The sequence below is a fragment of the Schistosoma mansoni genome, chromosome 2 (assembly GCF_000237925.1).
Source record: "Schistosoma mansoni strain Puerto Rico chromosome 2, complete genome".
Classification (NCBI taxonomy): domain Eukaryota; kingdom Metazoa; phylum Platyhelminthes; class Trematoda; order Strigeidida; family Schistosomatidae; genus Schistosoma; species Schistosoma mansoni.
The window spans coordinates 33,308,952-33,322,522 of record NC_031496.1 but is presented as its reverse complement, the minus strand read 5'-3'; the positions used below and the strand labels follow the sequence as shown (position 1 = coordinate 33,322,522).

General features: G+C 37.9%; 1 protein-coding gene across 1 annotated transcript in view; it reads right to left on the bottom strand.

Annotated features, from left to right (window-relative positions):
• Smp_191310 (putative histone deacetylase 4, 5) overlaps nt 1–13,571 on the bottom strand; it is a gene marked incomplete at both ends in the record, with an annotated part of 35,084 nt that overhangs the window by 3,452 nt on the left and 18,061 nt on the right. Inside the window, one exon of the mRNA XM_018796425.1 lies at nt 10,185–10,310. Within this exon, the coding sequence (XP_018650639.1) occupies nt 10,185–10,310 (126 nt within the window). The remainder of the gene's footprint in view (nt 1–10,184; nt 10,311–13,571) is intronic.

Genomic DNA, 13,571 nt, shown 5'->3' with positions numbered 1-13,571 from the left:
TTCTTTATTACCCTTTTCTCCTCTTACCCCCCCCCGTTTCCAGTCTAGTTGACCTTTATATATAAGTGTTCTTAACAAGTATACTATGTGTGATCAGATTGTTCAAAATGTATTGCTCTAATATATCAGTCCTAACACATCGATGAGGAAGATTCAAACAAACAATACTAAGTGAATTTAAACTTCACCCCATCGCACAAGCAAGTGGCTATCAGGACTCAGTGGCTGAGTGGATAACGCGATGGCGTTTGAAGCGAGGGTACTGAATTCGAGTCCCAGAGTGAACATCAACTCTGAGATGCAGGTACATCCAGCTGACGAGTCCCAAATAGGACGAAGTGGCGCGCATCCTGGATTCCACTGCTAGCCACTATCCATCTTTGCTTATCATGCTTGTGAATCAAGGCTATATCGAGGCAATACGCACAGTATGCACATATGCCAATTAGAGACTGACCAGTTGCAGTCCTAACACATCGATGGGAAGATTCAAACAAACAATACTAAGTGAATTTCAAACAAACAATACTAAGTGAATTTTATCAATCACATAGTTCTGATAATCTTCGTCTTCTTACTACATTATCGAAATTTATCAGAGTTGCAGTCCTAACACGTTGATGGGGAGATTCAAACAAACAATACTAAGTTGAATTTAAACTTCACTACATTGCACAAGTAAGTGGCTATCAGGACTCAGTGGCTGAGTGGATAATGCGATGGCGTTTGAAGCGAAAGATACTGGGTTCGACTTCCAGAGTGAAAATCAACCCTGAGATGCAGGTACATCCAGCTGACGAGTCCTAAATAGGACGAAGTGGCGCGCATCCTGGATTCCACTGTAGCCACTATCCATCTTTGCTAATCAATGTTTAAGTTAAGGGAGAATGAATGTTTATAATTAGCTATGATTAAATTAATGAAATCGATTTCTTAACTCATTGAGTACATACTCAATCATACTTAACTGTGTATTATGATTACCACTCGTTTCTTATATGTGTGTTTTTATATAACCATATATATATGGTTGTAATCGTTTGTCTGGACTTAAGATGTGACGTTAGATGTACTTGAAATTTGTAACTACACTTGAAAGTTTTGTTGATATGAGACACAGTAGAAAGAGAAGTTGTAAAAAAGATACACTAAATGCCTAGACATTTTGATGAAGAGGGAAAATATTGAGCAAACATTGTTTTTTGTGAAAATACACTTGCAAGTGATATGACACTAAGTCCTTAGAAAAAATCCTAATATTGTGTTATGGGCTACTTATATCGACATAAGTAGTATATCGTGAGTCAAGAATAGAATATCTGGTAGCAGAAGATTGAGAAAATCAAGAGGGGAAGAATGGGAACAGAAGGCAATTGGTGTGAAAATCCAGGAACAATGAAGCCTGAGACAATTAATGAACATTGTGTAAGTGAAGTATCAGAGTATGGTTTTTCTATTTTACCAAGCAACTTTAAAATAGCTTATCCTCACCTGATGAATTCCAAGCTAAATAATATAGACATTGAAACATGAAGTAATTTTTGCTGAACGAGTTAGTATCTAAAACAGACAGACTTATATGGGACTCATTAACAGTGACAAACCAAACATAAATATTGGTACAAGGAAGCACCAAATAAATATATGCGTCACATAAACCAAATGAGATTTGTGTGAGGGCTGTGATACTGCTCAGGTGCCCAAACTCAATCAGGTGGTTTTCTTAAGGGGCCACACTCGGAGCCTTTGACCGAAAGGTCTGATCCACAAGGCAGTGGAGCATCGTGAGGAGATGCAGTCCCATGGTAGCCGGTGACCAACGATTGATTCATACGCCATTTGTTCCTTCAAGGTCCTGGAGCCCATGTGCACCATTGGTTTGGAATCAAGGTTTTCCAACTCCCCTAGGTGGACTTTCCGTGTCCACAAACCAGGTTACAGAACCGAACATTCGCTTTTCGTCTTCTCAATTTCGTAAACAACAGTAATATCACGAGAAGGGAGTGAGTAGGACTTTTCTGACAGAGGCTATATACGCGTGGCCATGTGACAGCATTTGAAGAGGGAGGGTGGCCTCTTCCCACTCTTGGCCGTACCAGGGCATTTGGGGGCGAAACCACAGATAGTGGAGGAACTCATAAATTTGAGTTATTTCAACTAGTGAGTTACTTTATGACCACTGAGTCTATGGCAAATATTTTTGAAGTTCCCGTTTTACATTCTAGGTGCTATAGCGCGTTTATCTAGTTACTACACGATTATAAACAATTTCAAACCAAATTTACTGATATTGTGCTAGATTAATCAAATCAAGCTCTCGATTACTGAGAAATACAAACAATAAATTATTCAAGAGAACTGAGGCTAATAATGAAATAGCTTTTCCTTATCTATATGAATTAGTAGATGAAGGGAGATTCACAAGTATAATGGTTTCTAGTTATCATACAGAGTTGCTAGGCGCTAGGTAAGTAATATGCACTGAACTGGTTAATGAGAAATCCAGGACGCGCGTCACTTCGTCCTATTTGGGACTCGTCAGCTGGATGTACCTGCATCTCAGAGTTGATGTTTACTCTGGGACTCGAACTCTGAGATGCAGATACATCCAGCTGACGAGCCCCATATAGGACGAAGTGGCGCGCGTCCTGGATTCCACCGCTAGCCATTATCCATCTCTGCTTACCGTAAACCATTAATGTTTCCAAAATTCATCATACACCTCTATAATACTTATATTTCTAGAATTCTATTCAGTATAGAATGAATTCACTACTTAAATATCATATCCATTTTTTTTCCAAACAAGTAAATATTTTGTTGCTAAGACAACAAAAAAAGAGAAGAAGAAGAAGAAGAAAGTAATGGGATACAAGAAAGTATTTCGAATGTATGATACAAAATGTATTTTGGTGTTTTTTTTTGTCGTTGTTACTAAGTGTGTTTTTCAGTCTAGAAAAAAAAAGAAAAACAACATCATAGAAATATTCTTCCCCTTAAGATATATGTATTCAAAGTTACAGTATTGTTCATCTTAATAAAAAAAAACTATCCATATCAGTGTTTATATGTGCATATATATGTGTGTGCATGTGTGCATGTGTGTATGTATGTATGTATGTATTACAGTGTAAGTGTATACATTAAATGGACCCAGAGGAAACTTAACAAAATACTACATCTCTTATAAATGTAATTACAGTGAAAATCATTTGTTTCACTCTTTTTTTTTAATCATTATGAAAACATTTCGGCAATAATCAATATCTAGTCCACTTCTTCATGGTGATATATATATATATATGTATTTTACTAGGGAATCATTTTTATTTAATGGAAAGGCACGGAATTTATATCCTTCACGTTGTTGTAGCAGCAACCTCTGCATCGATAGGCCTCCACATTCACAAAGAAAAAAGCAAGATTCTCAAATACAACACAGAGAACACCAACAAAACCAATCAAACTTGATGGAGAAACTCCGGAAGAGGTGGAAACATTCACGTACCTGGGAAGCATCGTGGATAAATAAGGAGGATCGGATGAAGATGTAAAGACGAGGATTGGCAAAGCATTTCTACGACTGAAGAACATATGGAACTCAGAAAAAACTATCAACTAATCTCAAAGGGGGAATCTTCGATACGAACGTCAAGACAGTCCTACTGTATGGAGCTGAAACGTGGAGAACTACTACGACCATCATCAGGAAGGTACAAGTAATTATAAACAGTTGTTTACGCAAAATACTCAACATTCACTCGTTGGACACTATCAGCAACAGTATTTTATGGGAGAGGACAAACCAGATTCCAGCTGAAGAGGAAATTAGGAAAAGATGTTGGAAGTGGATCGGAAATGCATTAAGGAAATCACCAATGTGCATCACGAGGCAATCCCTAACTTGGAATCCAGAAGGGAAGCAGAAATGAGGAAGACCAAAGAACACATAACGTCGGGAAATAGAAGCAGATATGAAAAGGATGAATAACAAGTGGAAAGAACTAGAAAGGAAGACTCAGGACAGAGTTGGATGGAGAATGCTGGTGAGCGGCCTATGCTCCTCGACGAGGGGTAACAGGCATAAGTAAGTAAGTAACGTTATTGTTATTATTATTTGCTTTTTGTGGATTCTGAATTTAACTGATATTTTTATTTATTTATTTATTTATTTATTATTATTATCTGATAATGATCATATATTCACTAGTGACTGGCTCCATAAGGTAATTCTTGGAGTTCTAGTGAGAAGACGTGACCAGTGGAGCTAATCCATGTAAGGTAGAGACAGGTATCTACCTCAGTACAAAGGAAGTTGGTCACGTAATTTCGTGGATTGGTTGAGGTTAGACATTAACACCGTTGGATGCCGGTTGGCTCAATGGTCTAGAGGTTAAGTGCTCGCGCGCGAGAATGATAACCAGTTAGAATGTAGCAGTCCAGGTAATCAACATCTAAATAATGTACATTTTTTCTCTATATATGTAAGGATGGCTTGTTAGCAAACTCAAGGAAGCCTCAAGAAGCCCAGAAATAGCCAAAGACATTCCATCCAACCAACGCTAGAGGATTATTCTAGAATGTCGACGTGTAGATTTCCTATTGGATGAATGGGAAGGATCCCCTATGTGCCTATTGGCTGTCCGAGATGATGATTTGCTTTCAGCCAGAAAACTATAAATATATGAGATTTTTGTGCTATAGTTGACACTGTGTTGGGAAATACATTCCCATTTATTAGTCTTCTGTTTTCTCTCTTGTGACGTTGCGGGTTCGATTGTTCAATTAATCTAGTAGTACATGGCATAGCAAGAATCAAAGCTCTAGATATAACAACATATTACCAGAAACCATGATATCTCTGATTAGGCCTTCTGTAACTTGTACAACGAAAGGCTGTACAGTTTTTAGAAACGCAATGCGAGTGATAGCCATAATGATGTATTACTTACTTACTTACTTACGTCTGTTACGCCCAATGGAGCATAGGCTGCCGACCAGCATTCTCCAACCCACTCTCTCTTGGGCATTCCTTTATAGTTCCATCCAATTGTTGTTCATTCTTCTCATGTCTATCTCCATTTCTCAGCATAATGTGTTCTTTGGTCTTCCTCTCCTCGTTTGGCCTTCGGGATTCCATGTGAGGGCTCGTCTTGTGACACAATTAGGTGCTTTCCTCAAAGCGTGCCCAATTCACTTCCAACGCTTCTTCCTGATTTCTTCCTCCATTGGAATCTGGTTTGTACTCTCCCACATTAACTTGTTGTTCATAGTGTCTGGCCGATGGATCCGAAGTATCTTGCATAGACAACTGTTAATAAACACTTGTATCTTTTGGATAATGGCTTTCGTAGTTCTCCAGGTATCCGCCCCATACAGTAGAACTGTCTTGACATTTGTATTGAAAATTCTGATCTTGGTGTTGGTTGACAGACAATTGTTTTGAGTTCCAGATGTTCTTCATTTGCAGATATACTGCTCTTGCTTTGCCGATCCTCGCCCTCACATCTGCATCTGATCCATCGTGTTCATCAATAATGCTGCCCAGGTATGTAAAGGTTTCAACATCCTCCAAAGCTTCTCCGTCAAGTGTGATTTGATTGGTGCATGTTGTATTGCATCGGAAAATCTTGCTTTTCCCTTTGTTTATATTGAGACCTACTGCTGCTGAGGCTGCTGCTACACTGGTCGTTTTCTCCTGCATTTGTTGTTGCGTTTGTGATAGAAGAGACAGATCATCTGCGAAGTCTAAATCGTCAAGCTGCATCCTGCCTGTCCACTGTATCCCCTGATTTCCTCCAGATGTTGACATCTTAATGATCCAGTCGATGACCAGGAGAAAGAGAAAGGGTGAGAATAAGCAACCTTGCCTAACACCGGTCTTTACCTCTAATTAGTCGGTGAGTCGTCCTCCATGAACGATTTGGAAGTTTAATCCATCATAGGAGTTCCGTATGATATTGACTATCTTCTCAGGCACGCCTTAATGTCGAAGAAGCATCCATAGTGTTGTCCTGTCCACACTATCAAATGCCTTCTCGTAATCAATGAAGTTGATGTAGAGTGATGAATTCCATTCGATTGATTGTTCCACAATGATACGTAGAGTTGTGATTTGGTCTGTACACGACCTGTCCTTACGAAATCCAGCTTGTTGATCTCGAAGTTGGGCGTCCACGGAATCCTTCATACTGTTTAACAATACTCTGTTGAAGACTTTTCTTGGTATTGAGAGACGTGTGATTCCCCTGTAGTTATCGCACTTGCTGAGATCGCCTTTCTTAGGTATTTTGATCAGAAGTCCTTCTTTCCAGTCTATTGGTACTTGTTCTTCATCCCAAATCTTCCTGAAGAGAATGTGGAGTATCTTTGCAGTTGCTGCTACATTTGCTTTCAGTGCCTCTACCGGGATATTGTCTGGTCCAGCTGCTTTGCCGCTCTTGATTTGTCTGATGGCCATGCTGATCTCTTCAATTGTTGGTGGGCCAACATCGATTGGGAGGTCTGTGGGTGCTGCTTCGATGTTGGGTTGGTTCAGTGGAGCTGGTCGATTCAAGAGTTCCTTGAAGTGTTTTACCCACCTGTTTCGTTGTTCTTCAATGTCGGTGATTACTTGTAGGAACAAGTAGGCCAGATGTTCGAGCAGGCCGCCAAGGCTTTTTTTATTGCTTACATTTGGAGTAAAACGAGACTTTATGGGAAAAAACATAGCAATGATGGATATGAATGGAATAATGATTATATGAGTGAGATCAATGTCAGTATGTTTGTTGATTGCTGATTGAACTGAATGCCAAGTTTTTAAGAATTCCCTCATGCTTTTGACATTCCTTCTATCCGATATCTCAACATTTTTCCAGCCGAATTTGTTTCTACAGTTGTCCATATGCATTGATGTTAAATGAGGATAGGTCATGATGTCTAACCTCTTACCAATGTTCGTGGAGGCGAAAATAAAGGAGGCGTCCACCTTTTCCGATTTAATGTTTTTCGAATTCCGAACAATTTATTTTGTAGATGATGTTCGATTTTACTTCTTTTATCATTTCGTATTCTGGTTTGCATAGGATTGATTGAAGTGATTTCGCTGGTTAGCATGCTACACCTATTCCACATGGCTTCAATAATCTTGTAATTTCTGAAATGTCTTTCATATATGATAGGATGATCCGTTTGTTAGTTTCCATACTTGATTTCGTTTCTGATGATGAGTGAGGTTGATATTTTTTGATGAAGTTGATTGAGTAGCCGTCCTTTTGGGGGATAATGACTGGATATTTTTCATCATATTTACGCACTGTAATTATACTATAGTGTGTTCTCATCCTCTTGAATAAATTTGTACACAGTTGATCAAGTGCGTTCTTGGGTTATTGTTACTGTCATTGAGGAGTCCCATACTAGGACGAAACGGAGGTCCAGTGCATCCAGGTTTTCAATGCCGGTCTAACATAGATTGATTCATGATCTCAATCAAAAACTTAATAATTTCCACAACTCCAAACTGATATATATATATCTCACAGACATCATTTGACTCCCGATGTTATTTCTTCGGGTAGAAGTTTGTGCTGATGATGTCGTTCAGAAGGACAATGAAAGCTCCACGACCAAACCATCTAGCTCAAAGAACAAAACTCCATCAAAATCACCCACCTGGGCTACAAATCTTCTACACCATCTCAAAGATGTTATTTCTTCCATATATGTTGATTTGCTAAAAGTAGATTGTTCGTTTAGCGTTGTTGTTACATTAACAATCGCATGATATCATCATTCTAGTCGAAAGTATGTGGAGTGGAAAGTCGTGAAAGTGTCTAACCATACATGACCTTGAGAGCACCTACTTACATTGTTAGAAATTTTTTTGGTTTAAGTCGGCTATCTTTACTGATTGTAGCATTCGTGGAACAGTTTGTAATTCAAATAACCGATCCAGACTTGCTTTTTTTAGGAAATGATAAGTCTTACTGATTGAACGCTATATTCGGATCCTAAGCTAATTTCGTAGTCCTCAAGCTAGAACTACACAACGACTTGAACACGAAAGAAAAAGCACAAAATATGCGAGAAGCACTTTACTCCAAAGATTCATTTATGTACAGAAAATATAGAGTTTTTATAGTATTTTAGAAGTCCTTGGGTTTTCCTGAAAATTCTAGAATACTACTAAACATAGTAGCGGTGTAATAATCAGCCAATCAGAACCTCTATATGTGACCTTTTGATTTTCGCGACATTTCTAGCAAAACTTCTAATCAAACGCTGATTGGATAAAAATACTTCTTAATGTTTCCTGAGCTTGTCATGTCGATTGTGAGAAATTTACAGGATCATCCCAACAGGAAATTTCATTGTTTGTGAGATGTTAAAGTTTGGATGATCAAATTTAAGTTATGATTTGAACGTTTTGAATCATACTCTTGTTGATAACATTAGTTGAATTTTGGTTGGTAATGTTTTTTTCTATGTGAACTATCACGATATAGCCACTATTCACAATTGTCTCTAAAGATGAGTATTTCAAGCAAATGATACTGGGCTTTAGTCCTAGTGTAAACATAAACACTGGGAATCAGCTAGTACGAAATATGCGGCATGGATCTAACTGTTGATTACAGATCCATTAGTTCTTTAAATCAATTGTTCGATAATGAATCGATCAAATCGATTATCATTGAACCCTAAGTGTTTGGATGAAGTTAGTAAATACCTGAATTGGTTATAGAATTTATATCTTATGACATTTATAAATTATATTGATATAAGCTACTGATTGATCAATGGCGATTGATACTCATCGTAGGTTATTCAAAATCTAACCAATACTAATCAGTGTACAAATCATGGTATGAAAATGCAGTTTATATCAGTAACTGATCTTAGTTATACGATTATTGAAAATAAGGCAACAATGGACATCCGTTTTATTGAACGGTAGTATTCCTAATTAGTGAAAATCCACTACTACCTCATCGGTGATAAAGCTCAAGTTCTTCAAGTCTCGTCATGACGTTTGACGTGTAAACAGCCGGCTGTTGGCCCAGTGGTCTTAAAGTTGTACAATCGCCATGGGTCATGCATGTGCACTGAAGAGCAGTCCCATACTAGAATGAAACAGCTGTTCAGTGTTCCTTGGTTTTTAATGCTTGTTTAATTTAGGTCAGTCAATGATATCAATCATACAATTCATTAACCTCCTATTATTGCTATAGTAATACTGTTTTCAAACCTTCATTTGTCCGTTGATATTTTCCTATTCTCTATACACTTAGTCATGTTAATTTATATCATGAACATGGACACAAAACTTCAGTGTGATTACGTAAGAAGTCTTATTTCACATCAGTTATGTTGTGTAAAGTGGAGGTAGAATCATTCTTGTTTAAAAAGAAAACAGGATTATCGATAGTTTAAGAACACATTGATCATATAAGATTTTGGAAGAATGTTTACCGCTTACGGGATAAACAGGTACATGGATACAAACATACAATTACACATAAATATATACAAAAATACATACTCAAACACATCTACACACAAATACATACATACACCCATACAAACAAACCAGATTTCTATCAATGAAATTGAATTAAATTACGATATTAGTGACAATAAAAGAAAAGATAACTTAGTCTGTAACTGAGTAATGAAAATTCTGAATGAAATTATGAATATTATATAGTTAAGATCATGAGTTAATCGAAGCTAGACCACTTTGGAAAACCTGGAAGCACTGGACGGCCGTTTCGTCCTATTATGGGACTCCTCATCAGTGCGTATCCACGATCCCGCCTCACGAGATTCGAACCCAGGACCTACCAATCATAAACACCATCGGATGCCAGCTCAGTGGTCTATCGGTTAAGTGCTCTGGCGCGAGACTGATAGGTCTTGAGTTGGGATCTGATGAGGTGAGATCGTGGATGCGCACTGCTGAGAAGTCCCACAATAGGACGAAACGGTCGTCCAATGCTTCCAGGTTTTCCCTGGTGGTCCAGATTCAAATGACTCACGCTTTCAACTTTGTTTTATATATCATGTTAAATCGAGGGATCCATTAGACATATATACAAGTCAACAAAGACTCATCATAATTCAGTCTTCAATATTAACAACAGCTCAGTTACATAAGTTGATAGAAACAAAAATAAATAAATCAACAATATGATACTTACTTGAAGTCTTTGCCAAATAGAAATTAATCGTTGAGGATTTTCAGGATGATTTGCATCGGTTTGACATGTACAATGATGAGCAAGCATTCCCAAATCATATGCTAATACTGTAGTGAATGTTGCTTCCTATTTATTGAGAAAAATAATAACATATAAAATAAAACTTTACTAGAATAGATCTTTTACATACTAAATTTTATAACTAACTGATCTCAACTATCAAAAATTACTATAATATCCACAAAACCCCTTCTGATAATAATCATCATATGCTCACTAGCGATTGCCTCCATGAGGTATTTCCTGGCGTTCTAGTGAGAAGCAGTGACCAGTGAAGTTCAACCAGGTCTGTTGTGAGATAGTAACTCACTGAAGGCATTGGTGGGTGTGTCGCCCAACTTCGTGGATCGGTTGAAGTTAGATATTAACACCTTTGCATGCCGGCCGGCTCAATGGTCTAGTGGTTAAGCGCTCGCTCACGAAATTTATAGGTCCTGGGTTCGAATCTCGGGAGACGGGATTGTGGATGCGCACTGCTGAGGAGTCCCATAATAGGACGAAATGGCCATCCAGTGCTTCCAGGTTTTCCATGATGGTCTAATTTCAATTGATTCATGATCTCAACTACCAAAATTATTATAATATCTACAAAACCCCTTCTGATAATAATCTCTATAAATCAATTATCCTGATGGTAAACATGTATTCTCTAGTAAGTGTTATAACCTTGATCTGTTACCTCAACTAAGTGAGCTGATATACCAAGGCTTATTGATATACTCACAACTCCTATCTCTAAATCTCAATCAAAACACAAAAATAAGTCAGCTGATACGATTTCCCTATCATGATTAAAAAACGTCCGGCAGTTGTAAACATTAAATTATTAGACCACAAAACAATCGATGTAAGAAATTACAATATATTCCTAAGTTGGAGCATTTAAGGTACAAAATCTGAATAATAAGTTGGGGGAGATCCAGGATACTCCTCAAAGTAACCCAGAAAAACTCTGAAAACGCTAGGAAACATTTTATCTGAATAGAATTGAATAGAAGTATCTCAGAAACATCTAGTAAGTGAATAGTACCATGTCAACTCTCTGATTGTATGATTACCTACCCTGCTACTATGTTTAGTAGCGTTCCAGACCCTTAGAGAAGCCCAAGGTCATCTGAAATGCTACAAACACCCTGAATTTTCCGTACATAAAACGAACCTTGGAGTAAAGCGTTCTTTCTACACTTTGTGCCTTTTCTCTCGTGTTCAAGTTTTCGCGTGGATTTAGCCTGGGGTTATTAGAAGAACTTAGGAAATCGATTCAAGCGTTTAATCAGAGTGTTTATCACATATATATAAATAATTCAAAAACGAAGAAAGGTATAACAACAGCTGATCAGTTGAATGGAAGCTTACAATTTGGAAAATATAAACATCCTAAAAAAAACAAGCCATGTGTGGTCACACATACATAGGGAGGAGCAATCGTGATCTGAAAATTAGGGTGGGTGAACATGTGCCAAAATGGTCGCAAAAACGAATAGAATCAAATGACCCAATAAGAGTAGAGGATAAACATTCATCATCCTCTATTGTCAAACACATAATCGAAACAGGTCATAAGATTAATCTTAACTCTGCTTTGGTGGTGTTGTATAAAAGTGTAAAAGGGCGTATACTAAGGCTTATTGAAGCCTTAGCCATACGAAAACTGAAACCCCCTTTGTGTATTCGAAATGAGTTTGTTCTCTCCTTAAATCTACCCTAGTAATATTATTCACTTATTATCCAGAGTGATGAGGTTTCAATTTATTTTCTTTATTACCCTTTTCTCCTCTTACCCCCCCCCGTTTCCAGTCTAGTTGACCTTTATATATAAGTGTTCTTAACAAGTATACTATGTGTGATCAGATTGTTCAAAATGTATTGCTCTAATATATCAGTCCTAACACATCGATGGGAAGATTCAAACAAACAATACTAAGTGAATTTAAACTTCACCCCATCGCACAAGCAAGTGGCTATCAGGACTCAGTGGCTGAGTGGATAACGCGATGGCGTTTGAAGCGAGGGTACTGAATTCGAGTCCCAGAGTGAACATCAACTCTGAGATGCAGGTACATCCAGCTGACGAGTCCCAAATAGGACGAAGTGGCGCGCATCCTGGATTCCACTGCTAGCCACTATCCATCTTTGCTTATCATGCTTGTGAATCAAGGCTATATCGAGGCAATACGCACAGTATGCACATATGCCAATTAGAGACTGACCAGTTGCAGTCCTAACACATCGATGGGAAGATTCAAACAAACAATACTAAGTGAATTTCAAACAAACAATACTAAGTGAATTTTATCAATCACATAGTTCTGATAATCTTCGTCTTCTTACTACATTATCGAAATTTATCAGAGTTGCAGTCCTAACACGTTGATGGGGAGATTCAAACAAACAATACTAAGTTGAATTTAAACTTCACCCCATTGCACAACCAAGTGGCTATCAGGACTCAGTGGCCGAGTGGATAACGAGATGGCGTTTGAAGCGAAAGGTAGTGGGTTTGAGTCCCAGAGTGAACATCAACTCTGAGATGCAGGTACATCCAGCTGACGAGTCCTAAATAGGACGAAGTGGCGCGCGTCCTGGATTCCACTGTAGCCACTATCCATCTTTGCTTACAAAGGGACTAATTGCTTTAAAAGTATAAATAATAACCATTGAAAAGAAAGGGATCCCAACACTTACTGTTCCAATTTATTTGTCATACCCTAACTGTAATTAGTGTCGAAATCAATTAGTTAGAATAGAATAAAATCCTGTAACCTATGAAATCAACCATTCTGGGATAATAATAATAATAATAATAATAATAGTAATAATAATGACAGTTACTTAAAAATGGGGTTTTTTGTGGAGATTTCAGTATTTTCATAATTGAAATCATGAGTCAATTGAAGCTGGATCACCATGGAAAATTTGGAAGCACTGGGCGGCCGTTTCGTCCTGTTATGGGACTCTTTGGCAGTGCGCATCCACGATCCCGCCTCACGAGATTCGAACCCAGGACCTACCAGTCTCACACCAGAGCACCTAACTGATAGACCACTGAAATCTCTACAAAACCCCTTCTGATCTATAATCATATGCTCACTAATGACTGACATCAAGAGATATTTAAGTGGAGTTCTAATGGAAAGCGGTGACCAGTAGAGTTCAAACACATCTGTTGTAGAGATATTTTTATATTTGTTAACAAATAACAAGATCCTATTTTCGATTAGAATTAAGCACCGGTGTTATTGTTTAGAATGATGACCGAAGCTCCGTATTCAAGTGATATAGCTAAAAGTATGAAAAACTATTAATATAATGATGGATAGTGGCTAA